Source organism: Mesoplodon mirus (assembly GCF_964341445.2).
Source record: "Mesoplodon mirus genome assembly, chromosome: 2".
NCBI classification, from domain to species: domain Eukaryota; kingdom Metazoa; phylum Chordata; class Mammalia; order Artiodactyla; family Ziphiidae; genus Mesoplodon; species Mesoplodon mirus.
In genome coordinates this window covers 57,003,467-57,031,352 of record NC_138977.1, presented here as the reverse complement: position 1 = coordinate 57,031,352, position 27,886 = coordinate 57,003,467, and the positions used below count along the sequence as shown (strand labels likewise).

At 37.5% G+C, this 27,886-nt stretch overlaps 2 protein-coding genes across 5 annotated transcripts in view; one reads left to right on the top strand and one right to left on the bottom strand.

The window, feature by feature from the left end:
• Nucleotides 1-27,886, bottom strand: part of TET1 (tet methylcytosine dioxygenase 1) — a 135,137-nt gene that overhangs the window by 34,300 nt on the left and 72,951 nt on the right. For all 4 annotated transcript variants that reach the window (XM_082602967.1, XM_082602968.1, XM_082602970.1 and 1 more), the window contains 3 exons: nucleotides 13,298-15,620; nucleotides 10,573-10,663; nucleotides 9,937-10,030 (listed from right to left, as the gene is read on the bottom strand). In XM_082602967.1, coding sequence (XP_082459093.1) covers nucleotides 9,937-10,030; nucleotides 10,573-10,663; nucleotides 13,298-15,620 — 2,508 coding nt within the window. The remainder of the gene's footprint in view (nucleotides 1-9,936; nucleotides 10,031-10,572; nucleotides 10,664-13,297; nucleotides 15,621-27,886) is intronic.
• On the top strand, nucleotides 24,560-24,990 carry LOC309795970 (large ribosomal subunit protein eL32-like; the record flags this gene model as incomplete). Its single annotated transcript, XM_082608795.1, has 1 exon — nucleotides 24,560-24,990. The coding sequence occupies exon 1, from the start codon at nucleotides 24,583-24,585 to the stop codon at nucleotides 24,988-24,990; it is 408 nt and encodes a 135-aa protein (XP_082464921.1). The 5' UTR covers nucleotides 24,560-24,582.

The window sequence follows — 27,886 nt, the reverse complement described above, 5'->3', positions numbered from 1 at the left end:
ACTCTTCTGCTTAACATGCTTCAGCAGTTGTCCATAATTTTTAATTGCAATTTTTAACACCCTAGCTCTTAGTTTGGGTATACCCAAAATTGCTAATTATCATCTCAGAGGGTAAAACTAAGATGTGTTTTAAAAATAATAGACTTTTAAAATTTAATCTTAATTTAATATGGAACTTTAATTTCTGATTGGATACTTCAAATTAACACTGAATTTAATTTTAGTTTAAAATTTAAATTTAATAATTGTATAAACATTACAGAACTATGTTACTTAAAAAAAAGAGCAAATAAAATAATCATTGTAATACAATCTTAGCTCTAAAGATGGAGCAGTGACTAGGGTCCTACATCAGCTCCAATAAAAATCTGGGCTCCACAGAAGGACTTGGCTAGAATCACAGCTAGGAGCAACGTTTATGTCAAGTGTCCGGTATATTACCAAAGAGAGATCACTTTTGAGCTTATCCATACCCATGTGAGAGAAAAGTAGGGTTAAATTTTCAACACAAATGATGGTGGCCACCCCCCCCCAACAAAACCAAAATCATCCATTTAAATCCGCCTATATATTATAGTTAATGAACTTCAACCTTTGGGGGTGGTGGTGGTGATGATTAGGTGCATACGGGGTGTTCTGGGGTGGTGGTGATAATTTATTTCTTGATCTGGATGGTTTGACTTTGTAAAACTTCAATGTGCTACACAGTTGTGAGTTGTGTACTTTCTTTGTGTATATTATAGTTCAATAAAAAGTTTCCTTAAAAAATGAACTCTATGGGACTTCCCTGGTGGCGCAGAGGTTAAGAATCCGCCTGCCAATGCAAGAGACACGAGTTCAAGCCCTGATCCGGGAAGATCCCACATGCCGCGGAGCAACTAAGCCCATGCGCCACAACTACTAAGCCTGCGCTCTAGAGCCTGAGAGCCCCAACTACTGAAGCCCGTGCTCCTAGAGCCCGTGCTCTGCAACAAGAGAAGCCACCGCAAGGAGAAGCCGGTTCACCACAACTAGAGAAAGCCTGCACGCAGCCAAAAAAAGAACTCTATAAGCAAGCAAGCTAACATAAAAGTAGTTCTAATGGTACATTAGTGGACAGTAGGATTAAGTGAAGGAAAACATTTTATAACAATAGAAAAACAAGGACAGTGAAAAATGTAAGTCAGTTTAACGTCAACTGATAGCATCAACCTCTCGGCTTTTGCCTAATTTTGATCACTGAAGTATAAAATGTTTTTTTCACATTAGCAAGATTTTACAGACAGCAAACAAGTAGCCCAGGGCACCAACTACCCCTTTATTATGTTGACATGGTAATACACAAAGAGGTGCCTGATTTGGGCACAGAAATAAGCAGTACCATGGTACAGGGTGAAGACAACCAAGGCAGATACTAGGCAGAAACTTGGAACAAAGGAATAAAAAAAGGGAAGTCTTTGAAGATTATGTAAATGTATAAATCCAGGTTAGATATTTTAAAACTTTTCGATACTTCAGCTTGGTTTACACCTCACCCCAAAAACTCTGGTCACATCACACCCAAATAGGCAATAAAATATTCACTTGTACATACTCATTGTCACACTTGCTCTATGGACTAATATACAATCCTACATAGGGGAACCCATGAACTGGGGGCCTGGTGTGAATTGCTCAGCACTGGAACCATCTGGGGAAGCTTGCTGTTTGAATTCTTCTCCCAACTCCAGTCATCATCTCAAAGGCTCAGTTGGGGCAGGGTGGGTGGGGGTGGGTAGTACAGGGAGTTAATAGAGCCTACTGTATCCAAGAAACTACATCACCCTTTCGACCAAGATCTACTGAATAACAAGGTAACTACTCCCTGACCAGATCCAAAGTGACGGCAGAGAAGAGTCACAAATGTCTGTCAAAGGCTAACAATTAAGGAGGAGTGTTAATGACTACCTGGCAAGGAAACATTTCCAAGATTAAAAGTGTTAAGAACAAAGGCAAAACATTGTGAAACTGGCTTAGAAAGTTGTGCTACCCAGTTATAATTTATTTTTAGGCTTTCTGTGTGTGACCTAACCCTAACACCTCCCTTCAAGAAAAGGAGGCAAGGGCAGCATGATAAAAGTAAGATAGAGGGACTTTCCTGGTGGCACAGCGGTTAAGAATCCGCCTGCCAATGCAGGCAACACAGATTCGATCCCTGGTCCGGGAAGTTCCCACATGCCGCGGAGCAACTAAGCCCATGCGCCCCAACTACTGAAGCCTGCGCGCCTAGAGCCCATGCTCCGCAACAAGAGAAGCCACCGCAATGAGCCCACACACCACAACATAGAGTAACCCCCACTCACCGCAACTAGAGAAAAGCCCATGCACAGCAATGAAGACAGCCAAAAATAAATAAATTAATTTTTTAAAAAGTAGGATAGAATTCAACCATGATTTCTACACATAAGTCTGCACACAGAGATGAGAAAATGTACATAAAGTCACAAGATGCTTGATTTACGTTAATGTTTAATATCAAATACAGGACAAATGTAAACTATGCAAGATGAAAAATGTATACTATGCAAGATGAAAAATGTATACTATGCAAGACGAAAAGTAAGTTTGGAGCAATACAATCTACCAGTTGAAGGTTTATTAGATTCCTTAGCTTAAAATGATTTACCTTCATTTCCTCTCTCTCCTTTCTCTTCATTCCTGCACTAAGTATCTATATAAGACGCTTTTTACTTTTTTAAATGGAGAGCTCAGTTTTTTTTTAATAAATTTATTTATTTTTGGCTGCGTTGCGTCTTTATTGCTGCACGCAGGCTTCTCATTGTGGTGGCTTCTCTTGTTGCAGAGCATGGGCTCTAGGTGCACGGGCTTCAGTAGTTGTGGCACACGGGCTTAGTAGTTGTGGCTCGCAAACTCTAGAGCGCAGGCTCAGTAGTTGTGGCGCACGGGCTTAGTTGCTCCGCGGCATGTGGGGTCTTCCCAGACCAGAGATCGAACCCATGTCCCCTGCCTTGGCAGGTGGATTCTTAAACCACTGAACCACTAGGGAAGTCCCTCCATATAAGACTTGATTGTGCTAGTGTCATTCAAAATAATAAAGTCCTAAAAACAATGTAGACTATAGAGAAACCTAACCATTTGCTCTATTTTTTATTTAACCTCAAGAGCTCAAATTTGTGTTGGACAACTTTAGAAGACTATTAGTTCTAATACTTACAATGGCCCATGTCTCAGGAAAGAGCTAATAATGTATACCAGAGCAATACTATTTCAAGATATCAATTCCAATTGAAAATATTCAATAACAGTCTTATTTTAGCTCTATATTCATTTACTCAACAAAAATTTATTGAGTCCTGAATATGTGTTGGGCATTGCTCCAGGCACAAGCAAAATAACTTGGGAATTTTGCAAAAAATAAACTTCGATTAACATTATGATTTTTCTAACACATATAATCATTTATGAGGCCTATTTTTTTTCACAGATACACAGAATTAATTCTTGGTTTTGTTATCAAGATTATTCTTTTGCCGGACTTCCCTGGGGGTCCAGTGGCTAACACTCCGCACTCCCAATGCAGCAGGCCTGGGTTCAATCCCTGGTCAAGGAACTAGATCCCACATGCTGCAACTAAAGATCCCACATAAATAAGTAAACAAACAAACATATAAAAAGATGGGGCTTCCTTGGTGGTGCAGTGATTAAGAATCTGCCTGCCAATGCAGGGGACAGGGGTTCGAGCCCTGGTCCGGGAAGATCCCACATGCCGCAGAGCAACTAAGCCCGTGTGCCACAACTACTGAAGGCTGCATGCCTAGAGCCCGTGCTCCGCAGCAAGAGAAGCCACTGCAATGAGATGCCCGCGCACCCAACGAAGAGTAGCCCCAGGTCGACGCAACTAAAGAAAGCCCGTGTGCAGTAACGAAGACCCAATGCAACCAAAAATAAATTAATTTTAAAAAAGATTCTTTTGCATTGTCATTAGTAGATATCAAAATTTTCATAAGTTCTTAGCAACTATGCTTTATTTCAGTCTTGTCTCTGAATTGTTTTTGTATTTGTGAAAAGAGCCAGATTCTGAAAGAAAAATTGCAAAAGGTAAAGTAAGAAAATAATTTTGCTATAGCTGCTTCATGGAAAATGCTATATATCTTTTACATACCTAGCAACCCTTAAGAAGACTTAAGCCATTAATAGGACTTTAACAGAAAGTTGCTGCCAAAATCTTTATGCTGCAAATTTCATATTTGTCTTCATAGAAAAAATAGAAGTATTGATATATATATCAAAATTCTATCTGTGTAATTATTATTATGCTAGAGAAGGTTTGAACGGCGGGAAGAATCATCCAAAATCCTACCACTTAACCCAGCCACCTTGCTCTTTTGGGTCACTTACTCAAGAGGAAGCCAGCTGCCATAAGCATATTTTCACCCTTTGCTACTTAAAGGCAAATAAGTAAAATATTCAGAAATATCTAACAGATACAGATTAACAAACCTATGTAAACTATCAGTGCCAAATATTGGGAACCAATCCCTACTACTTATTTCAGCAAATATGCAAGGTCGTATGTGGGGGAAAACACAAAAGAACAGTAACCATACCGTTAAGAAATACATAATGGGGGTGGGGGGGAAGCAGGAAAATTATTACCACAAAAGTTAGGATGGAGGGGTTCTCGGAGCTGCTGGGAACCTAGAAAAATTGTATTTTTCACCTGGGTAGTTGCTTGATGAGTGTTCAATTTATAATCATAGGTCAACTCTACCTTTATATTTTACAAACTTTTTTTTTTATATATTCCATAACGAACAATGTTGCTGCTTAAGAGCATTATTTTGTGAATCAAGATTCACAAATTAAAGTTTTTTGCCTTTAGAGATGATAGGGCTAAGGAAGATAGATTAGATTAGATGTATTATATATTAAATATATCAGATAGGGCTAAGATAGCTATATTTTACAATGTCAATGTAGTATCCTTAACATATTGATATTTTTAGCGAGGAAGAGATATTGAACTTTGTAATAGCCAGTCTCCAAGATGCCCCCAATCATCACCACCACCTGGTATTTATGCCCCTGCATAGTCCCCTCCCACACTAAATAAGGCTCAATAATGTAGCTACTTCCAAGGTTAATGTCATAAAAGACATTGTGACTTCCTCCTTATTATATTTTGATTGACTCACTCTGGGGGAAAACAAGCTGCTATGACATGAGAAAACACTTAAGAAATCCTATGATAAGAAAGTGAGTCCTCTAGTGAACAGCTATCAAGGAACTAAAGCCTCCTGCAAATGACATGGGAAGTGGACCCTCCAGCACCCTCCTCCCCAGTCAAGTTTGAGATGATAAAGACCTCTTCTGGAAGCACCCTCCTAAGTTACCCACAGATTACTGACTCACGAAAGTGATTAGATAATAAATGTTTTTTGTTCAAAGCTACTAAATTTGGGTAATTTGTAAAGCAGCAACAGAGAAGTAATACTGAGCTTATCAAGTAATTACTTAGAATGCTCTTTATAAAACATAAATCAGATAGAGAACGCATCCCTAATTAAAATACTTCAAAGGCTTCATATTATTCATGGACTAAAATTCACTATGGCCTACAAAACCATTCAGGCTCTGGCTTCTGCCTACCTTTTTACCTTCTCCGATTTCCATTCTCTACCTCCTCAACTTCACTAGACTCCTCTTAGATTATTAAAGAATGTACTCTCTTCCTTGACCTTTGTACTTGCTGTTTTCTCTGCCTAGGAATGTTCTTCCTTGCATTCTTGCGGGTATTCTTTGCATACTCAGCTCCTTTTTGTCACTCAGTAGTCCTCAGCTTAAAAGTTCTCTCCCCAATGAGGCCTTCCCTGATGACCCATTCATAAGAAGAAAACCCTGGAAGGTTCCCACTAAAGAGAGGAAAAAGATGAGACCATATTTAAAGCAATATAAACCTGGAGTTAGTATGTTAGACTAACTGTATTAAATGAAAAAAAGAAATTACTAGTTTAAATTACTAGTTTAAATTTAAAGGAGAATATAAATTTGTCATTACAGATTATGATTGTACATCTGAAATACATAAGAGAAATAAATTGGAAAACAAGAAGCATGTAAACTCTATGGGAACAAAACTTTAGAACACTCCTGAAGGACAAAAGAAGGCATCAACAAATGGAAAGGTATAGCATTTAGGACAGGAAGACTAAACATCAAAAATGTAAATTCTCCAAATTCTCTCTGTAATATGATTCCAATAAAAATACCAAAATCAAGGGACCTCCCTGGTGGTCCAGTGGTAAAGAATCTGCCTTACAATGCAGGGGACGTGGGTTCGATCCCTGGTCAGTGAACTAAGATCCCACATGGCGCGGGGGAAACTAAGCCCATGTGCCTTGGAGCCTGCATGCCACAACTAGAGAGAGATAACCTGCATGCCACAACTAGAGAGAGATAACCTGCATGCCACAACTAAGCCTGCATGCTGTAACGAAAGATCCCGCGCACCACAACAAAAGAAAGATTCTGCATGCCTCAACCAAGATCCCGCAAGCCGCAGCTAAGACCTGACGCAGCCAAAAATAAATAAAATAAATAATAAAATAAATCTTAAACCAAAAAAAACCCCAAAATCGACAAGGTGTTTCTTGCAAATAGACAAGGCGATCATAAACTCATACGGAAAAAAAAACAAGGCAAGAATATTTAGGAAATTTCTGAAGAATTAGCTCTATCAGATATTAAAACATATTTTTAAACCCAAATAATTAGAGTAATTTGATGCTGATACATAACATGATGTGACAGAACAGAAAATCTACTAATATAAACAAATACAAATCAGTAGGGAGAAGAAAGACAATTAAGTGGTGTTGGATAGCTGGGTAGCCAGTTGAAAAAACTTAAGTTGTGACTAACATTCTACACACAAGATGAATAAAATAGTTAAGTGTAGAAAAAAATGAAATCATTAAAATATTATAAAAAGAAAATTCGAGATTTATAAGGTAGAAGTGGTAAAGATTTTTCTAATTAAGACACTGAAGTCATAAAAGCAAAGTTTTCCATTAAAAATTTAACTTAACACTTCATCTCATTGGGGACTTCCCTGGTGGCAGAGTGGTTAAGAATCCGCCTGCCAATGCAGAGGACACGGGTTCAAGCCCTGGTCTGGGAAGATCCCACATGCCGCAAAGCAAATAAGCCCATGTGTCACAACTACTGAGCCTGCGAGCCACAATTACTGAGACAGAGGTGCCACAACTACTGAAGCCTGCGCACCTAGAGCCCGTGCTCCGCAACAAGAGAAGCCACCATAGTGAGAAGCCTGCACACCACAACAAAGAGTAGCTCCCGCTCACCACAACTAGAGAAAGCCTGTGTGCAGCAATGAAGACCCAATGCAGCCAAAAATTTAAAAAAAAATTTTTTTAAATTTCGTTTCATTTAAAAAAATCTGTATGTTAAAAAATATGACAAACAAGGACTTCCTTGGTGGTCCAGTGGTTAAGACTCCACCCTTCCACTGCAAGGGGCATGGGTTCAATCCCAGGTCTGGGAGCTAAGATTCTGCATGCTGTGCAGCACAGCCAAAAAAACAAGACAAAGAGGAAATATATTTGCAACTTATCACAGTCAATTTTCTAAAGGATCTTCTATAAAAATCAAGGAAGCCTAATAACCCAATAGATAAAATGGTCCTTCTGTATTATTTCCTACTTTTAAATGTTTTGGATTGACCGTCTTAACTTTCTCAAGAGAGAATAAAATATAAAAATAAAAATAAAGATCACTCTTCTGACTACCGTTTAGATATATCTTCACCAAAACTCTTACATGTGGGGACTGACTTGTGTGGGTGAATGTTTTGTGGAAATTGAGCAAATTGAAGGCAGGTATCTTATTTGGGATTTGATTCTATTTAATGTAACAGAAGACTGCCTAGTAACAGGTTTTAAAGAAGTGAAAAAAAATTCTCTCATGTTACAGAAATCCAGGTTTAAGAAGCCTAAGGTTTGTACAGCGCTTCTATTGGTATCATCAGGGACTCGGGCTCCTGTCTTTCTTCTCCCCATTCTAGTACATATCTTCTATTATCAGGTCAATTCATGGTTCCAGTTGGCTGTTGGAGCTCCAGCCATTAAACCCATGTTCTATAAATGTTGAGGGAAAGGAGATAGACACAAAAGAGTACATTCTATATGACTCTGGTTGTATAGAAATCATGAAAAAGATCTGTATAGTAATGAAGTGGTTATATAGTAGTTATCTTTGCATGGAGTTACCAACTGGGAGGGGCCAAAGGGAGGCTTCTGGGGTGCTAGATAGATTTATATCACTATCTGGGTAGTGTTATACATATGGAGAATGCCTTGATATGTTCATTTATATTTTGACAAGACTATGCACTCCAAACAGATTGAAGAAACTGAAAGTACTCTAACATATTTAGTGTTCAGTGCCCATATCTTGTGCTCATCACTGCTGTCACCCTCCAAAGGCTGAAAAGTAACCAAGACAGGGAATTCCCTGGCAGTCCAATGGTTAGGATTCTCCCAAATTGGTTTGATACAATTTGATACAATTCTAATCAAAACCCTACCAGAGAGACTTCCCTGGTGGTCCAGTGGTTAAGACGCCACTCTCCCACTGCAGGGGGTATGGGTTCAATCCCTGGTTGGGGAACTAAGATCCCACATGCCGCGTGGTGCAGCCAAAAATAAATAAATAAATAACCAAGTCATACAGTCTGCTGGAATACATAAGGATGTGGCAACTGTCTTGCTTTAGGAATAGCGTGGTTCCAACCCTATCTCCATTTTGCATTTAATGGGCATAAAAACAATGACTTTTCCCTTTTCCGAAATCATGAGTCTCTCTATAGGGATTTATGAGGCAATGTATGTCAGGTTCTTAATATGGTTTCTGATATTTAATGAGAGGTAGTTGTTATTATTTTACTATCATTATTATAGTCATCATCATTATTGACAAATGATAGGACAGCATCTCAAATGATCCTTTGGTCAAGAATTCCAAATAAACTGGTCAATATCCTTGTGCATGTGAACATCCTCCTGATATGATACTGTTTCTCAGCTGAGAACTTCCTAAAGAAGCTAAATCCAGTTCTTACTTCTTATAGCTCCTCAAATTTAGAAAACTCAAAGTAGTCATAGAAACAATTTTGGAAATATGTTGTAAAAAGTTTGGTTTTGTCTTCAATATTGTATGATCTTCATTAAGGTGGCCCTATGAGACAATGAATTAGAAAGAATTTCAAAATAACTGATAAAAGTAAGATATAGGTGCAACTAGAGATTATCGTACTAAGTGAAGTAAGTCAGAAAGAGAAAGACAAATAACATATGATATCACTTATATGTGAAATCTAAAATATGACACAAATGAACCTATCTATGAAACAGAAACAAAATCAGGGACATAGAGAATAGACTGGTGGTCACCAAGGGGGAGGGGGCTGAGGGAGGGATGGAGTGGGAGGTTGGGGTGAGCAGATGTAAGCTTTTATATATAGAATGGATAAACAACAAGGTCCTACTGTCTAGCACAGAGAACAATATTCAATATCCTACGATAAACCATAATGAAAAGAATATGAAAAAGAATGTACAAAAAAAATAAGATATAGGAAACAATATATATAATTTAGTACCATTTATTTACGCTAATTATAAATGCACTGAATGCTCTCTAAAAGTAACAAAAAACTCTAAGACTAATGACCCTATATCACAAGATACCAACTGAGAATGGCCATACCCTTTTGTTCATTAACATAAAAAGCCCAGGCTAAGACAAATAGCTTCCTTTTTTCCCTGGGAATAATGAGGGTGGATATTTTTCTACTCCACATCCTCATGGAAAAAAATTGATTTAGTTTATATGTGGAATATATCCATTTTGAAAAATGTATAAATGCAAAATACTTACCCACTTAGCAACTGGACACCCATTAGAGCTTTTTCCTTCTTTCCCCGTGTACACTACTATTTCTATCCTTATTGCGTTTCCTTTTTGACCATACCTGAGTATGAAACACAGCGAAGGGAAAATAATTGCAATACACTTTTAACATCTTCATGTGCATAAGATATAGATTTACAGAAGTACAAAATTCAAACACTCCTCATAAGTATAACTTTGTTAAAAATTTACTTTCATGTGGCAGATATTTTTATTTGTTATCCAGTTCTGTTTACTTGTCCTTAAGGATCACTCTTTTAAAAAATGGCCTGGCTCCAAGACAAGCAAAAGGAATGTGAATGCAGTGTTGACAGAGGTAATTTTAACTATTTCTACCATTATACAATAATATAAAGATAAGTATGTCTGCATTTAACAAAGATAGCCTTGCTTTGTGAAGGTCTTATTGAGTGCCCAACGGCTTGTGTGAGTGACTCAGCAGGGACACCAGGACTCTATGCTTTTCCTGGGCCCTAAGAAACATCAAATTCATGCTCCTGGAACTTTTCCATTCATCTCAAGTTTGTTCCCAGAGATGATTTCTCTGCATTGAGTCAGATCCCCAATAATGAATGATTTTAACAGGGAAGCATATTTCCTCACCTATTCTCCATGATTTCCCTGACAGCAGCAACACTTGGTCCTGCCCCAAGGTGTGTATAATATGGGCCTTTGTCTTTTTGTATAACTCGATCTGTGGAAGGAATAAGATTATTAGACCCAAAAGTTTACAGAATTGCATAGGGGCAAGGAAGAGCTTTTTTTTTTTTTTTTTTTCAATTCAGAACAATGAATCTTGACAAGATTTTGGTAAGCTTTAGTAATTAAAGTCTAGGACAATAGGCCCTGGAATTTAACTTATCCCTTTCTTTCTGCTCCTAATTAATCCACTCTTTCTCTTAAGAATCAGAGGAGGAAAAACATATTTTAAATTGTGGTTCATATTTATTCTCAGATCTCCTGCTTTAAAAAAATTCTATAAAAATTGAGGTACAAAATTAAGCTACCCAAGAGCAATACATCTTAAAAGCTTGGCCTCAGAATCCTATTAAAATTGAGCCCGACAATTGCACTGGTAAGATTTTATTCTATTACACATGCACACAATTATGTATTTATAATACACATGTATACAAGAATATTCCTTGTTACAATTGTACATAATATTAAAAGAGAAACACTCTTAACACCTTTCAATGAGTTGATAGTTAAATAGTATGTTTTAAAAGCCTTAAATTTTGTAAGACTGGAAACAAAATTAAAATCACTAATAATGTTGATTTATATAGAAAAAATATAACAGCCATTTTGCTCTAGAAAAAGACATTTGCACCATATTTCTGTACCATTTGAATTTTTGTGTAAATTACATAGTTCTTAGAAAATGGTATTTTAAAACTTGGCCTCTGAGATTCATGTCTAACTAGAATCACTGGGAAATGCATGTGTACCTACACCAAAAGATCATTACTTACCATTTTAATTGGACATCAGATATAACATAGGATTATTTCTGGGGCTACTTAAGCAAGATACGGTGAATAATTTTTAACTTATTGGTAATCTAGAGCAGTGGTTTTTAATCAGGGGTATTTTTGCCAAAGGGGACATTTGGCAATATTTTGGGTTGTGACAACTGCAAACGCTCACGTGTGTGTGTGTGTGTGTGTGTGTGTGTGTGTGTATCACTAGTGAGTAGAGGCCAGGGATGCCACTAAACAGCCTACAATAGATAAGGTGGTCCCCCTACAACAATTATCCCATCTAAAATGCCAATAGTGCTAAATTTGAGGAACCTTGATCTAAAGGTTAATTACTCTAATTTTGCTAGAACATAATAATACTTTCACAGAAATCCTTTACCCTCAGATATGATTGGGATCCTTTACCCTCACTTGGATGATTTCTGAAGTCCACTTTTTTGTTTCTCTTTTTAAGTTTTGATTTCTACACAATGAGCACAATAACCTCAAATGTAACAATTATAGGAAAACATGTAACTGACAAGGGTATTCAACAGTTCCAGGTCCACTGCAGATACTGAATAAACTTTGAATGCCTGGCTGTCTTGACTCTGACACTGTGTTAAGGTAGTATGTATAAGGAAAGGATCTTGAAACTAGACAATCATCCTATTGAAATTTATGTATGCAGTCAAATTAGACGAGCTCAGGTATATAAATCTCACTGGCATTTTAAATTAAAGAACTTTTTAACATTTTTAATGATATTCAGAGAAATAGTCTCTTTTTCACTTCAGATTTTTGAAGCAACATAGGATGGAAGTTACAAATACAGCCGCTGGAGCTGGGACTGCCTGTCTTAGAATTCCAGTTTAATCATTTACTAGCTGTGAACTTCTCTTAGTCTCCTCACTTGTAAAATTGGGATAATAAGCATTCCCTTTGGTGGGTTGTTGTGAATATAACAAGTCAAGGGTGTAGGACAGTTATCAGACTTGCAGTAAAAGATCTGGAATAGGAGCCATTATCATTAATACAATCTTTTCTCCTTGGTCCAAGAATCTCTCATTCTGCCAAATTGACCCTACTCAGACAGCATTGCCACCCCTTCCAGATTGTCAGATCCTCCTCCTTGGAGGCTCTTCATTCTCAGAGAAGCCTATCTTTGGTGCCTGGTATGTGGCAAGCTGTCAAAACTGAGTGTTGAATGATGAGCAGAGAAATGGAAAGATTCATTTCAGAATATCAAATGTACTTTGAAAAATCAAGAACTAAAAGTCATTGCTACACTTCACTATTTTTTCTATTGTGGTTAAAAAAATATCAGAATGATATACTTACTTTATCCTTCCAATCAATCCTTTAACCACCCATTCTGGAATATACTAAAGAACCATCTGCTTCTTGATTGGGTTAGCAATTACACAGATACTTTTTTTATAGTTATTTGTTAAGTTGTACATATATTTTATGTTCTCTGTATGCATGCTCTACTGCACAATTTAAAAATATATATTTTTAAACAAAAGACTTAAAGGTTGAAATTCTTTTGAATATAGGAAGAATAAACTGTGATAACGTATTAAGGGACTTCATTCTTATGATATGCACAGTAAACAACTTGAGACATCTAGCTTGAGAGAAATCAAATTTTCCACTTAAGAAAGTTTCCAAATTACCAGTTGGATTTCCTATTTATCTGAGCAGCATAAATAAAGGTCCCACAGAAAAATGGGTATAGAATTATTTAGTCCATCCTAGCTAGAATATGAATGGGGCAAAAATGTCATATATAAAATGTAAACAAACTTGATTCAGTCACAACTTGAGGCCATTAATGCAAGAAAATGAAGAAACTCACTTACCAAGACAGTTGCAGGTAGGCAATTCAGAATCTTTTGTTGTGGACACCAGGGTTTTCGTAGGATTAGTAAAGAAGTTCATTGCATAATCATTAAAACTTTTCTGTGCACTGTCTATTGGGGAAAATTCTGATGCTCCAACACTAGATAAACAGACGTCCTCTTCACTTTTGGTAGAAACCACTGTAATTCCACCTGAACATACTACATTTAGGTTCCTGAGAATTTGTGCTGGGTCCGGTAAAGGGGTCTCATGAGAGATACCAGGCAATGTTGGCAGCCTCTGATGTGTGACTTGGTCTTTAACATCCTGTTGGAACTGTGTTTGGTCATTGCCAGCCATCACATTAGCACACTGGTTAGTTGGAGAGGATGGCTGGAGTAAAGGATGAGCTTTCTGATTGACATTCACTGTTGGCTGTACCTGAGCATATCCATTTTCTGTAAACACCTGTCCATTGGATTCTGTTTTTAACTGGATTATGGGGAGAGAATCTAAGGGTTCAACTTTCATCTTCTCCTGTGCTAATTCAGGATAATACCGCTCAAATTTTATTTGAGTGAGTGGAGGAAATAATTTTTTGTGTTCTAATGCTGAGCTTCTTTGAGTCAGTGGTTTCCATACTTTGGTTAGGGGAGGAATTTTTCCCAATAGAATAGGAAAGTCATGTGGACCAAATTGACCAAATCTTTGAAATTTAGATGCTATCCAAATGTCATGTAACTTACTATATTCATATGCCAACTGTTCCTGTTTTTTCTGGTCATTTTCTTGACAACTTATAATCACAGGTTTCTTTTTCCGTCGATCTCTTGATGGGGTAGATTTTGTCTTTTTCTGGATTGTGTTCTTTTGCTTTGCTGCTGAAGGTCCTTGATTATTTTGTACACTGGAAGGTGGTTTATGCTCTACTGTGCCCTTCTCCTGGCTATAGTTTTGCTGTACATTATATGCAGCAAGGCTTGTTGGTGTACTTTCAACTTTTTTGTCCTCCGGTTTTATACAATTGAATTTAATTATTGATGCAAGTTGTGTTAACTGTGCAGCAACATCTTCTTCTATTTTACTATGAACTGTATCTTGACATGAGGGATCATCCTTTGAGTCCAACTTGATGCTGCTGTCCAGTGACTGGTTACAATACTCCGATTTATTAGTTGTTGTTGTCAACTGATGCAAATTTTTGGAACTGTCAAGAGCAATTCTACCTTGAGCAACATTTTTATTGGTATCGGTTTTAGATGAATTTGAATTTGGTATAAAAACAGATACTGAATTTGTGACTGTTGAATATTCCTGTGGCTTTGTGGATGCTTGGTTACTAGGTGAGCTGTTGTGTGACTTAGAAATATTTTGGCCATTGAACATCAATGTGTTACATGAACTTTGCTTTTCCAGAGATGGACAGTGATGAAGGCTTTGTGGTCCCCCTTGTAAATTTGGGTCTTGGAGGTCTTTTCTTACAGAATACAGGATAGCTTTACAGCTGTTAAGCAAACTAGCTGTTCTCTGTTCTGTTTCTTCATCCTTCTCTGACTTCGATGGTGAGGAATTTTCTGATGGGGCTTCTGAAAGTTGTGTTAGAGCTTCTATGGCCACTACTTGTTCTAGTGTTAATCTCCTATCTTTCATTAGGGATAGAAGACTTGGTTGAAGTGTTGGTCCTTCTTTTAGTTCTCTATTTGTTATAATTTCTAGGGATTTTGGTTGATCACTTTCATTATGTATAATACTAGTATGACTGTTTAAGTTGCAGTTTGCAGGATCTGGAAAAGACTTACAATTAAAGCCAGGCTTCTGAATGACCAAAACATTACTTCTCCCCTTGAGATGATCACAGCTCGCACTAGTAGCAATGGTGCTCATGGCATTGTTATGGTTTGCAGTGTCTTTCAGGAATTTATAAGGACTGTTTTCAAATGCCTTGCCAAGTTCTTCAATGTTGATTTTTTTAAAAGACAAATTTGTTTCAGTTGGCAAATAGTGTACATTTTTAATGCCGTTTCTTACAGTTTGTGCAAACAATTTTTGAGGTTCAAGGAGGTCAGTAAGTAGGATTTTTTTCCTGTCATCTCCAGAGCTTTTCAAATTTTCAGCTTCTGTTTTAATTGTATTAAATTCTCCTTTAACATGATCAGTTAAGTGTGATTTCTTGTTTTGTGTCCACTTTTCCACTTCAATACCTGTCATACTTTCTTCATTATTAGTTACATTTTCTAAGGGACATGAATTTAATTCCAATCTTTGTTCTTCCTCATGACCACAACTACCGTATTCCATGGATTCTGACTTGGGGCCATTTACTGGTTTGTTGTCAAAATCTGCCTATAAAATAAATAGAGAAATTACTCTTATAATCTGCTCAAATATCTAAGTAAGAGCTGTAAGAACTTTACAATTTAAAAGCAATTAAATGTGAAGTCCCTGAAAACATTTTATTTTCACTTTTTTACATTTTTAGAAGTTATAAAATACCAAAAAGGGGAAAGAAAAAAAAGAGAGGTGGAAACCATCATATTCCCATGACTATTAATATCTTGGTATATTCATTTTTTTCCAAAATAAAATTTTAAAATATTTTTACATTGATGCCATTCAATGAACAATACTTATTATTTCAAGGCAAACTGTACTGAAGTAGAACACACACACACAAAAATATAAATCATAAATATATAGCTTGTTGAATTTTCACAGAATGAACACCTATATACCCAGATCCCAACCAAGAAACTTACATCTAATAAATAATAAGGTCTTACTGTATATCACAGAGAATTATATTCAATATTCTATGATAATCTATAAAGGAAAAGAATATAAAAAAGAATGTGTATATATATGTATAACTGAATCACTTTGCTGTACAGCAATAATTAATACAACATTGTAAGCCAACTATACTTCAATAAACAAATAAAAATAACAAAAAAATTTTTTTTAATTAAAAAAACACATCTAGGGCTTCCCTGGTGGCGCAGTGGTTGAGAGTCCGCCTGCTGATGCAGGGGACACGGGTTCGTGCCCCGGTCCGGGAAGATACCACATGCCGCGGAGCGGCTGGGCCCGTGAGCCATGGCCGCTGAGCCTGCGCGTCTGGAGCCTGTGCTCCACAATGGTAGAGGCCACAACAGTGAGAGGGCTGCGTACCGCAAAAAAAATAAAATAAAATAAAATAAAAAAACACATCTAGTCATCACTCCACTGTCAAAGGGTAGATACTGCTATCACATCTATCATAGATTTCTTTGGCTTATTTCCCAACTTTATACAGCTGACTTCCTTTTACTCAAAATTATATTTCTGAGAGTCATCGATGTTGTAAAGTTTAACTGTAATCCTTTCATTCTTACTGCTATACAGTAATTCATTGACTGAATATACTACAATGTATATTCTACTGTAGATGGACATTTAGTTTTAGTTTTTGGCTATAACAAAGAATACTGCTATAATATATTACTGTTATATTTTGGTGAACTTGTACATACATTGCTTGGAGTGGAAGTGCTCGGTCATTCAGTGTATGTATATATGCATGTACTTTAGGAGATAGGCCAAATCATTTTCTACAGTGGTTGTCAATACACACTCCCACCAGAAACTATGAGTTTCAATTTTTATTAACAATTAGCTCACATTCTTATTAACAATTAGTATTTTCTGTCTTTACACATCAGCCTTTCTGGTGAGTGGGTAGTGACACCCCTTTCCAAAAATTTTTTTGAGATGAAGTTCCCATGAAATAAAATTCATCATTTTACCATTTGAAATTGTGTAATTCTGATTTTATTCACAGTGTTGTGCAACAATCACCTCTAATTCCAGAACATTTTCATCACCCCTAATAGAAACACTGTACCCATTAAGGAATCATTATTCCCCCCACTAATCCCTATTTTTTAAACCCTGAAATAGCTCATCCAAAATTATACCACAGGAGGAGACAATAGGGGACATTTTGGTCAGGAGCAAATAGAAAATAACCTCTATAATATTTAACGTGGCCCTGGATGTTCTAGGCAATGCCTTGAAGACAGTAAAATCTAACTATAAAAAATTAGGAGACTTCTTACTGAATGATGATTATATAACTGACTCCAAAGAAAAACCAGGAGTATTGACTAAAAAAAAAGAATCAGAGTTCAGAAGAGCCATATCTAATTTCTTTCTTTTTTTTTAAACTGTGGCTTTGATTCCTATCTCCTAATATGCAACAAAAATTCCAGATACATTAATAATGTAAATATAAAAAGATGTAAGAATAAGAAAATTTAGAAAGTAGGAAAAATCTTCCAAAGCAAGAGCAAAAAGTGATAAGCCATAGAAGAAAAGATAGAATTCTTTGACTACATATGATATTAACAATCTTAAAGGCAAAGACACCATAATATGCTTTTCAAATTGCTGATCACAACCTATGAGTCCCAATACCAATATCATGCTTTGTGACAAGTGTCTTTTAATGGAATATTAAAGAAAAATGTGTACACTACATTTAGTAAAGGTAAGTATTATCATATAATTTTTTTTTTTTTTTTTTTTTTTTTTGCGGTATGCGGGCCTCTCACTGTTGTGGCCTCTCCCGTTGTGGAGCACGGGCTCCGGACGCACAGGCTCAGTGGCCATGGCTCACGGGCCTAGCTGCTCCACGGCATGTGGGATCTTCCTGGACCGGGGCACAAACCTGTGTCCCCTGCATCGGCAGGTGGACACTCAACCACTGTGCCACCAGGGAAGCCCTATAATATAAATTTTTATGTATGTGTTTGTGCATTGAATCGTGATGTAAAATGTATTTATTTCCTGATATGCATAGCTACTTATAAAGGTAGGAGAAATATTGCCAAAAATAAATTGAAAAGTCAAGTGACAGACTGGGAAAATATTCGCAATACATATAAACAGTTACCATTCTTGGGCTTCCCTGGTGGTGCAGTGGTTGAGAATCTGCCTGCTAATGCAGGGGACATGGGTTCAAGCCCTGGTCTGGGAGGATCCCACATGCCGTGGAGCGACTAGGCCCATGAGCCACAAGTACTGAGCCTGCGCGTCTGGAGCCTGTGCTCCCCAACAAGAGAGGCCGCGATAGTGAGAGGCCTGTGCACTGCGATGAAGAGTAGCCCCCGCTTGCCACAACTAGAGAAAGCCCTCGCACAGAAACGAAGACCCACCACAGCAAAAATAAATTAAAAAAAAAAAAAGAGTTACCATTCTTAATGAAAAAGAGCTCCAACAAATTAAGAAGGAAAATGACTCAATAGAGTCAGGAAAGAATAGGCATATGCAATTCACTTAGGTGGAAATCAAAAGGATCAAAAGCTGTCCAACTTTACTAGAAGACAAGCAAATGAAAACAAATGTTATGTTTTCATCCATCCAAATTGCAAAACTAAAAAAGTAGAAATGTATGTAAGCAAATCATAATACAACATAACAGTTACAGTAGAGAAAGTATGAAATAAACTCATATAATCATATTGTGAAAAATGTTCAGCCATTACTCTATGTATCAATATTCTTAGTATATCATTAACCAAAATAAGATGCACATGTGACATTATCATCCCTTTTTATTTAAAACACACAAACACTGGGAATTCCCTGGCAGTCCAGTGGTTAGTACTCAGCACTTTCACTCCTGTGGCTGGGGTTTGATCCCTGCTCCAGGAACTAACATCCCATAAGCCTTGCAGCACAGCCAAACACACACACACACACACACACACACACACACACACACACAAACTGGTCGAGCACAGAAAAAAAGCTGGTAGTATAAACCTAAAGTGTTAATAATAGTTACCACTGTGAAATAGAATTAAAGGGGAATTTTTTTTTTACCTGAAGCTTTTAATTTTATAGGTATGCATATCCAAACACACTGGACTATACATTTCCCTACAGAGACGATCTTGAGATCCTTTTAAAATTTATGTACTAAAAGCATAAGACAGTCTCATTAATTAATGAGCTTAATTAAAAAGCAACTGACCAACAAAGAAACAAACTTATGGTTACCAAAGGGGAAAGGGGGGGAGGGAAAAATTAGGAGTTCAGGATTAATGGATACACATTACTATATATAAAATAGATAAACAACAAGGACCTACTGTATAGCACAGGGAACTATATTCAATATCTTGTAATAACCTATAATGGAAAAGAATCTGAAAAAGAATATGTATATAAATATGTATAACTGAATCACTTTGCTGGACACCTGTAACTAACACAAATTGTAAATCAGCTAAACTTCAATTTTTTAAAATGTGCTTCCAACCTAAATGTCCATCGACAGATGAATGAATAAAGAAGATGTGGCACGTATATACAATGGAATACCACTCAGCCATAAAAAGGAACAAAAGTGAGTTATTTGTAATGAGGTGGATGGACCTAGAGTCTGTCATACAGAGTGAGGTAAGTCAGAAAAAGAAAGAAAAATACTGTATGCTAACGCACATATATGGAATCTAAAAAAACAGTACTGATGAACCTAGTGGCAGGGCAGAAATAAAGACACAGACGTAGAGAATGGACTTGAGGACACGGGAGAGAAGGGGAAGCTGGGACGAAGTGAGAGAATATAGCATTGACATATATACACTACCAAATGTAAAATGGATGGCTAGTGGGAAGCTGCTGCATAGCAGCTTTGTGATCACCTAGAGGGGTGGGATAGGGAGGGTGGGAGGGAGGCTCAAGAGGGAGGGGATATGGGGATATATACGTATACATATAGCTGATTCACTTTGTTGTACGGCAGAAACTAATTCAACATTGTAAAGCAATTATACTCCAATAAAGATATAAAATAAAATAAGATAAAAATAAAAATGTGCTTCCAAGAATTTTGATAGTGCTAAAGATCTTTACTTTATGATACCCTCTAGTTTCTAGACCACCCCTACCTATTCACAGTTCATTTTGCAACTTCTGATTTTCTTGTTTTCCTACTCAGTCTAGATCCCTTGGACTGCTGTTTCAATAGTTTTATTCTTTGATCTCCTGCATTTTTCAAAGACAAAGCAGGTAATAGAACATACTTGGTATACATATTAGAAAAAAAATTGACTTTTATTATTCAGTTATAACTCATGCAGCTTTTAAAAAACACTGGGTATCACAAGTTTCTAAGTACATGAAAACATGTCCTACACTCTGCTAACTATAAAACTAAACTTTAAGAAAACGGAATTCCCTGGCAGTTCAGTGGATAGGACTCAGCGCTTTCACTGGAAGGGACCCAGGTTTAGGTAACTAAGATGCCTCAAGCTGTGCAGCACAGCCAAAAAAAAAAAAAAAAAGATACATCCAAATAACGTACTCACCACAAAGTGGGTATAGAGGGAACACACATCAAAATAATAAAGGCCATTATGATAAGCCATAAGCCCACAGCTAACATCATACTCAATGGTGAAAAGCTGAAAGCATTTCCTGTAAGATCAGGAACAAGACAAGGATGCCCCTCTTGCTACTTTTATTCAACATAGTATTGGAAGTCCTAGTCATAGCAATCAGACAAGAAGAAGAAATAAAAGCAATCCAAATTGGAAAAGAAGTAGTAAAACTGTCACTGTTTGCAGATGACATGATACTATACATAGAAAATCCTAAAAAATTACCAAAAACTATAAGAGCTCATCAATGAATTCGGTAAAGTTTCAGGACAGAAAATTAATATACAGAAATCTCTTGCATATCTATACACTAACAACAAACCATCCGGAAGAGAAGTTAAGGAAACAATCCCATTTACAATCCCATCAAAAAGAATAAAATACCTAGGAATAACTCTAACTCAGAAAACTATAAGACATTAATGAAAGAAATTGAAGCTGACACAAACAGATGGAAAGATATACCGCATTCATGGATTGGAAGAATCAATATTTTTTAAATGACCATACTATCTAAGGCAATCTACAGATTCTATGCAATTCCTATCAAAATACCAAATCAAAATTACCAAATAATTTTTTGTATGAAAACACAAAGGACCCTGAATAACCAAAACAATCTTGAGAACAAAGAACAGAACTAGGCATATCATACTGCCTAATTTTAGACTATACTATATAGCTACAGTAATCAAAAAAGTATAGTACTGGCACAAAAACAGACACATAGATCAATGGAACAGAATAGAGAGTCTAGAAATAAACCCATGCACTTATGGTCAATCTACAACAAAGGAGGCAGGAATATACAATGGGGAAAAGATAGTCTCTTCAATAGGTGGTGCTTGGGAAAGCTGGACAGCTACATGTAAAAGAATGAAATTAGAAATTTTCTGACACCACATATAAAAATACACACAAAGTGGATTAAAGAACAAAATGTAAGACCTGAAACCATAAAACTCATAGAAGAAAACATAGGCAGACACTCTTTGCAATAAGTCACAGCATTATTTTTTGGATCTGTCTCCTAAAAGAAAAGAAACAAAAGTAAAAATAAACAAATGGAATCTAATTAAATTTAAAAGCTTTGCGAGGCAAAGGAAACCATCAACAGAATGAAAAGACAACCTACTAAATGGGAGAAAATATTTGCAAATGATATGACCAATAAAGGGTTAGTATTCAAAATATATAAACAGCTCATACAACTCAATAAAAAAAAACGCAGGCAATTAAAAAATGGTGAGAAGATTTGAATGGACATTTTTCTGAAATGAAAAGATGTTCAACATCACTAATCTTCAGAGAAATGCAAATCAAAACCATAACAAGATATCACCTCACATCAGAATGGCTATCATCAAGAAGACCACAGGTAACAAATGTTGGTGAGGATGTGGAGAAAAGGGAACCCTCGTACACTGTTGGTAGGAATATAAATTGTTGCAGCCACTGTGGAAAACAGTATGGAGGTTCCTCAACAAACTAAAAGTAGAACTACCATATGATTCAGCGATTCCACTCTTAGGTATATCTAAAGAAAATGAAAACACTAATTCAAAAAGATACAAGTACCCAAATGTTCATAGCAGGATTATTTAAATAGCCAAGATATGGAAGCAAACTAAGTGTCCATCAACAGATGAATGGATAAAGAAGATGTGGTATATTATATACAATGGAATACTACTCAGCCGTAAAAAGGAATGAAATTTTGCCATTTGCAACAACATGGATGGACTTGGAGAATATTATTCTTAGTGAAATAAGTCAAACAGAGAAAGACAAATACTGTATGATATCACTTATATGTGGTATCTAAAAAATAAAACAAATGAATGAATATAATAAAACAGAAACAAAATCCCAGATGTAGAGAATAAGCTAGTGGTTATCAATGGGGAGAGGAAAGGGGGAAGGGTCAAGATAGGGGTAGGGAATTAAGACGTATCAACTACTATGTATAAAATAAATATGTTATAAGGATCTAGTGTACAGCACAGGGAATATAACCAATATTTTATAATAACTTTAAATGGAGTATATAATCTATATAAAAATTTTGAATCACTATGTTGTATACCTGAAACTATAACATACAATTATATAATATTTTATATATAAATATTTTATATATACTATAATATATAATATTTTAAATAAACTATACTTCAATTTTTAAAAATGCATAAAATCAACTTTTTAAATAGATACATCTAAATAAAGTATACATACATCTAAACAAACTATACATAGGTTTGTTTTTAAATAAAAGTGTTGAAAAGAAAAGAAACTAACTTATGTGCTATTACTGGTTAATCTTGATCACTAAGATGGGGAAGGGAAGAGAGCAATCCTTAGGAATTGTGGGACCAGAAGACGGTACTTAGCCTAAACTATAGTTTCTTCCTTCTAAGAGATCATATATGATTGTGATGGGAATTAGATGAGATAATATGACTCAAGAGCACAGTGATGATGAGCTACCACTGAGAGAGCACAATTTCATTACAATAGTTATAATTCAAAAAAAGTTAGCTGTATTCGAATATACTCCTTACTTGCAATAACTCATTTAATCTTCATACAACCCTGATGAAGACACTGTGAAAAGGTGCTCAACATTAAAAGAAATGCAAATTAAAATGACACAGATAACATTTTTCATTTATCAGAATAACAATGAAAAAGTTTGACCACCTAGACCCTTGGGCAAGCTGTAGGGAGATAAACTTTCATAAAATTTTGGTGGAAGTACAAAATGGTGCAACCCCTATGCAATTACTCCTAGGGCAATTTGGCAATAATTAACTATCAAAATTAAGTGCAACTTTAATACAGCAGTTTGAAATTTATCTTAGTTATACCTGCATATAATTACATGTTTTGACAGCTTTGTATATTTTAACAAATAGCTGAAAATATCTCAGTGTCCATCTGTAGCAGACTAATTCAATTGTGATATAATATAATATAATATAATATAATATAATATAGTATAATATAATGCCTTGCAACTATAAAAAAGGATGATAGGGACCTCCCTGGTGGCGCAGTGGTTAAGAATCCGCCTGCCAATGCAGGGGACAGGGGTTCCAGCCCTGCTCTGGGAAGATCCCACATGCCGCAGAGCAACTAAGCCTGTGGGCCACAACTACTGAGCCTGCAGTCTACAGCCCATGAACCACAACTACTGAGCCCACGTGCCACAACTACTGAAGCCTGTGTGCCACAACTACTGAAGCCCACGCACCTAGAGCCCGTGCTCTGCAACAAGAGAAGCCACCGCAATGAGAAGCCCGTGAACCGCAATGAAGAGTAGCCCCCGCTAGCCGCAACTAGAGAAAGCCTGTGCGCAGCAACAAGACCCAACGCAGCCAAATATAAACAAATAAATAAATAAATAAAAGGATGATAAAAAGTTCCAGAGCTAACAGGCAAAGATGTCCAAAATATGTTTTAAAAAATATAGTACTTCGGGGCTTCCCTGGTGTTGCAGTGGTTGAGAGTCCGCCTGCCGATGCAGGGGACACGGGTTCGTGTCCCAGTCCGGGAAGATCCCACATGCCGAGGAGCGGCTGGGCCCGTGAGCCATGGCCGCTGAGCCTGCGCGTCCGGAGCCTGTGCTCCGCAAAGGGAGAGGCCACAAGAGTGAGAGGCCCGCATACCGCAAAAAAAAAAAAAAAAAAATATATATATATATATATGTATATATATATATATATATATATATATATACAGTACTTGTATATGAAATATTTCTTTTTGTATAAAAAGAAATAATATACACATTCATATTTGCATAAAGAAACTCTGGAAGAATACAGCTCTTCCTAAGCACTGCCTTCAGAGGTGGCAGCCGTCTCCAACTCGGCATCATGGCTGCCCTCAGACCCCCCGTGAAGCCCAAGATCATCAAAAAGAGGACCAAGAAATTCATCCGGCACCAGTCAGACCAATATGTCAAAACTAGGTGGCACTGGTGGAAACCCAGAGGCACTGACAACAGGGTGTGCAGGAGATTCAAGGGCCAGATCTTGATGCCCAACATCAGTAACGGGAGCAACAAGAAAACAAAGCACATGCTGCCCAGCAGCTTCTGTAAGTTCCTGGTCCACCTGGTCAAGGAGCTTGAAGTGAGGCTGATGTGCAACAAAGCTTACTATGCTGAGATTGCTCACAACCTCTCCTCCAAGAACCAAAAAGCAATTGTGGAAAGAGCAGCCCAGCTGGTCATCAGAATCACCAATCCCAACGCCAGGTTGCTCAGCGAAGAAAATGAATAGACAGCTCATGTACACATTTAGTTTGTGTTAATAAAACCATAAAACTCGGCCAAAAAAAAAAAAAAAAGAAACTATGGAAGAATACAAAAGAAACTAATGCTGAATAGGAAGAGTTTAGGAGCAATACCTGACAGTGAGAAAACAGCAAGTGAGCCTGGGAACTATTTAGACCCAGATCTGATTAAACACTGTTTTGACTTTTTAATATGTTTCCTTTAAAATTAAACCAAAATTGACAAAGCACTCTATGGAAAGATTTCTAGGGTACAATTAAGTGAAAAAACCTAAATGCAGAATAGTTTATGTAGTATCAAATTACAAACAAATTAGAGCAAAAGGAAGAGTGCAGAGTACATATGTATTTGCTAATATTTGTTTAAGGTATTTCAGGAAGGGTACATACAACTGTCAACATTTGTATTATAGAAACAGTACTCAGTGGTATTCTGATAAATGTTTAACAATCAACTTGGGAAGTGGTAGGGAGAAAGCCCTGTTTTGTAGGGTTGGCCAATTTTTGTGGTGTAAATACACCCACCACGGTAGATTGTAAACTATCAGTGTGACCACCTGAGCAAGAGTTGGGAAGAAATGCACACAACTAGTGAGCTGGAAGGAGCTGTCTCCATGACACCACTGAGAGCACTAATCCAAAATACTACATTGTTTTAATGAAGAATTATTGACATTTAATCTGCTTCGGTATAGTGTATTTCCTGAACATCCATCTTGAATCTCAAATTATTATTGTTAACATTTATCTCTAAAGAGAAGCCAACTCTCTGAAGTGAAGTGTTTCAAGAATATTGGAATAGTGGCTGTTTTATCCCGTCAAATTTCATGTACACTCTGGGGACACCAAACTCATGCCACCTACCCACCTCTGTTTGTGTCTCTTCTCCTCCTCCTCCAACCCCCCTCCCCCTCCAGTCCCACTGCGGTCCTCTGCTACTCCAAAAGGGCCCAAGGGTACAGTTTACAAGACAGTAAGTGATTAAAAGTCCCCTAGTTGTCTGTCTTCCACTCTATACCCATTTCAAGATTATAGGTTGTTCGCACTCTGAACTAACAGGAATGTTGAACTCCTTAGATCAGATCTGGGTCCAATAGTTCACAGGCCCCCTCCATCTTGTCATTTTTCCACATTCCTATCATCAGGATACTCTTACACCCACTCTTGAAGGAGCTCAAATGACACTGAGCAAAGGGGTATTTTATTCTGAAATGACCCTGCCCTATGGACCGGATCTGACTGTAGCTCCTCCCAACACACACTCACATTCCTTACATGCTGCATGTCCTGTATCAAGAAACAGGTACCCAGATCACATGAAAAAATAAAGACTTTCAAAGCATGTTCAGAGACGTGGTCCTACAAGACTATGACCTTTACTACACAGGTAGATCAGTGTGTTTCTCAACTTTCTTTTCATTTTTTTTCATCCCTTACTGCAGGAGTCTTTTAGTTTTTTTTAATTTTTTTGGCTGCCCCGTGGGCATGTGGGATCTTAGTTCCCCAACCAGGGATCTAACACCCCACCCGGCCACTCCCGCCCCGCAGTGGAAGCGCTGAGTCTTAATCACTGGACCGCCAGGAAAGTCCCTGCAGGAGTCTTTTAAAACATTTTTTTCCCTAATAGCCCTCCCCGTGAGATCTTTTTTTTTTTTTTTTTTTGCGGTACGCGGGCCTCTCACTGTTGTGGCCTCTTCTGTTGCGGAGCACAGGCTCCGGACGCACAGGCTCAGCGGCCATGGCTCACGGGCCCAGCCGCTCCTCGGCATGTGGGATCTTCCCGGACCGGGGCATGAACCCGTGTCCCCTGCATCGGCAGGCGGACTCTCAACCACTGCGCCACCAGGGAAGCCCCCCGTGAGATCTTAATACCACAGATATTGTGGGTATCTGTTTACGTACTGTGGCCACCTTGTAATATCTAAGATTTTTTCACCACGCCCCCACACCAATATAAACCCCCTCAGAGTAAAAAACAATTTAAAAAACATGTAGAACAGGAGGAGCAGCCCACAGCGCATTTATTCCTAATCAGAAGTGACACCTTCAAAATCTACTTTCTCAACCTGAAAATTGAGAGCTTGGAGAAAATTTTGAGGGGGGACCGCTGGGGCCTCCATTAATTTTGACTGTAAGATGACACAATCATGCCTGATACTGTATTTTGCCGCCCATATTCCCTAAAAAGAAGCATGGAGGTCAGCCCTGATCTGCAACCTACCACCATACAATGCTCACCACAACGGCTTGATAACAAAACCAAATTTAAGTCAAAAGTAAAGATGAACCAGCTACTCATCAAAGATCCTCCTAAGGAGATTCTAAAATAAACATTTAACACACATACACCAAAAATATCCTCCTTCAAAGGGGACCTGCAAAAAGCTACCTTATTTTCCTATAGCAGTGAAATTACCTACTCCAGAATCCTAGCCATTAAGCTCTCTTTTTCCTTTTTTTAGGCATAAAAAGGGAATACCTGCCTGACCAAGTTTTGTAGCCCTAACATTCTCTGAGCTTTGCCTCTGACCTCTGTTTCTCCAGTTTGCCTAGAGCCACCCGGTGAGGGGTTCAAAGGCCACAGAAAGGCAGGGCTGGGTCAGCCAGGAGAGAGGGAGTCTAAGGAACTAGGTCATGCATGCATCCCCACCTGCCCTACCTCATTGCCATACGGCCTTACGGCTTTTCCAAGCTTGCGCCGAATAGGAGCCATGGCAGAAACTTCAAATGTTTCTCAATTCTCTCAGTCAGATCCAGACACCAGATCCAGGCAGCTTTTCTAAAGTTTTTATTCTTATCCCCAAACAAAAACTCCACCCTCATTTGGCCACAGGGTCTTAGTATCCAAAGTAATTCCTTTAACTTGGGGGTGGGGCAAAGGAG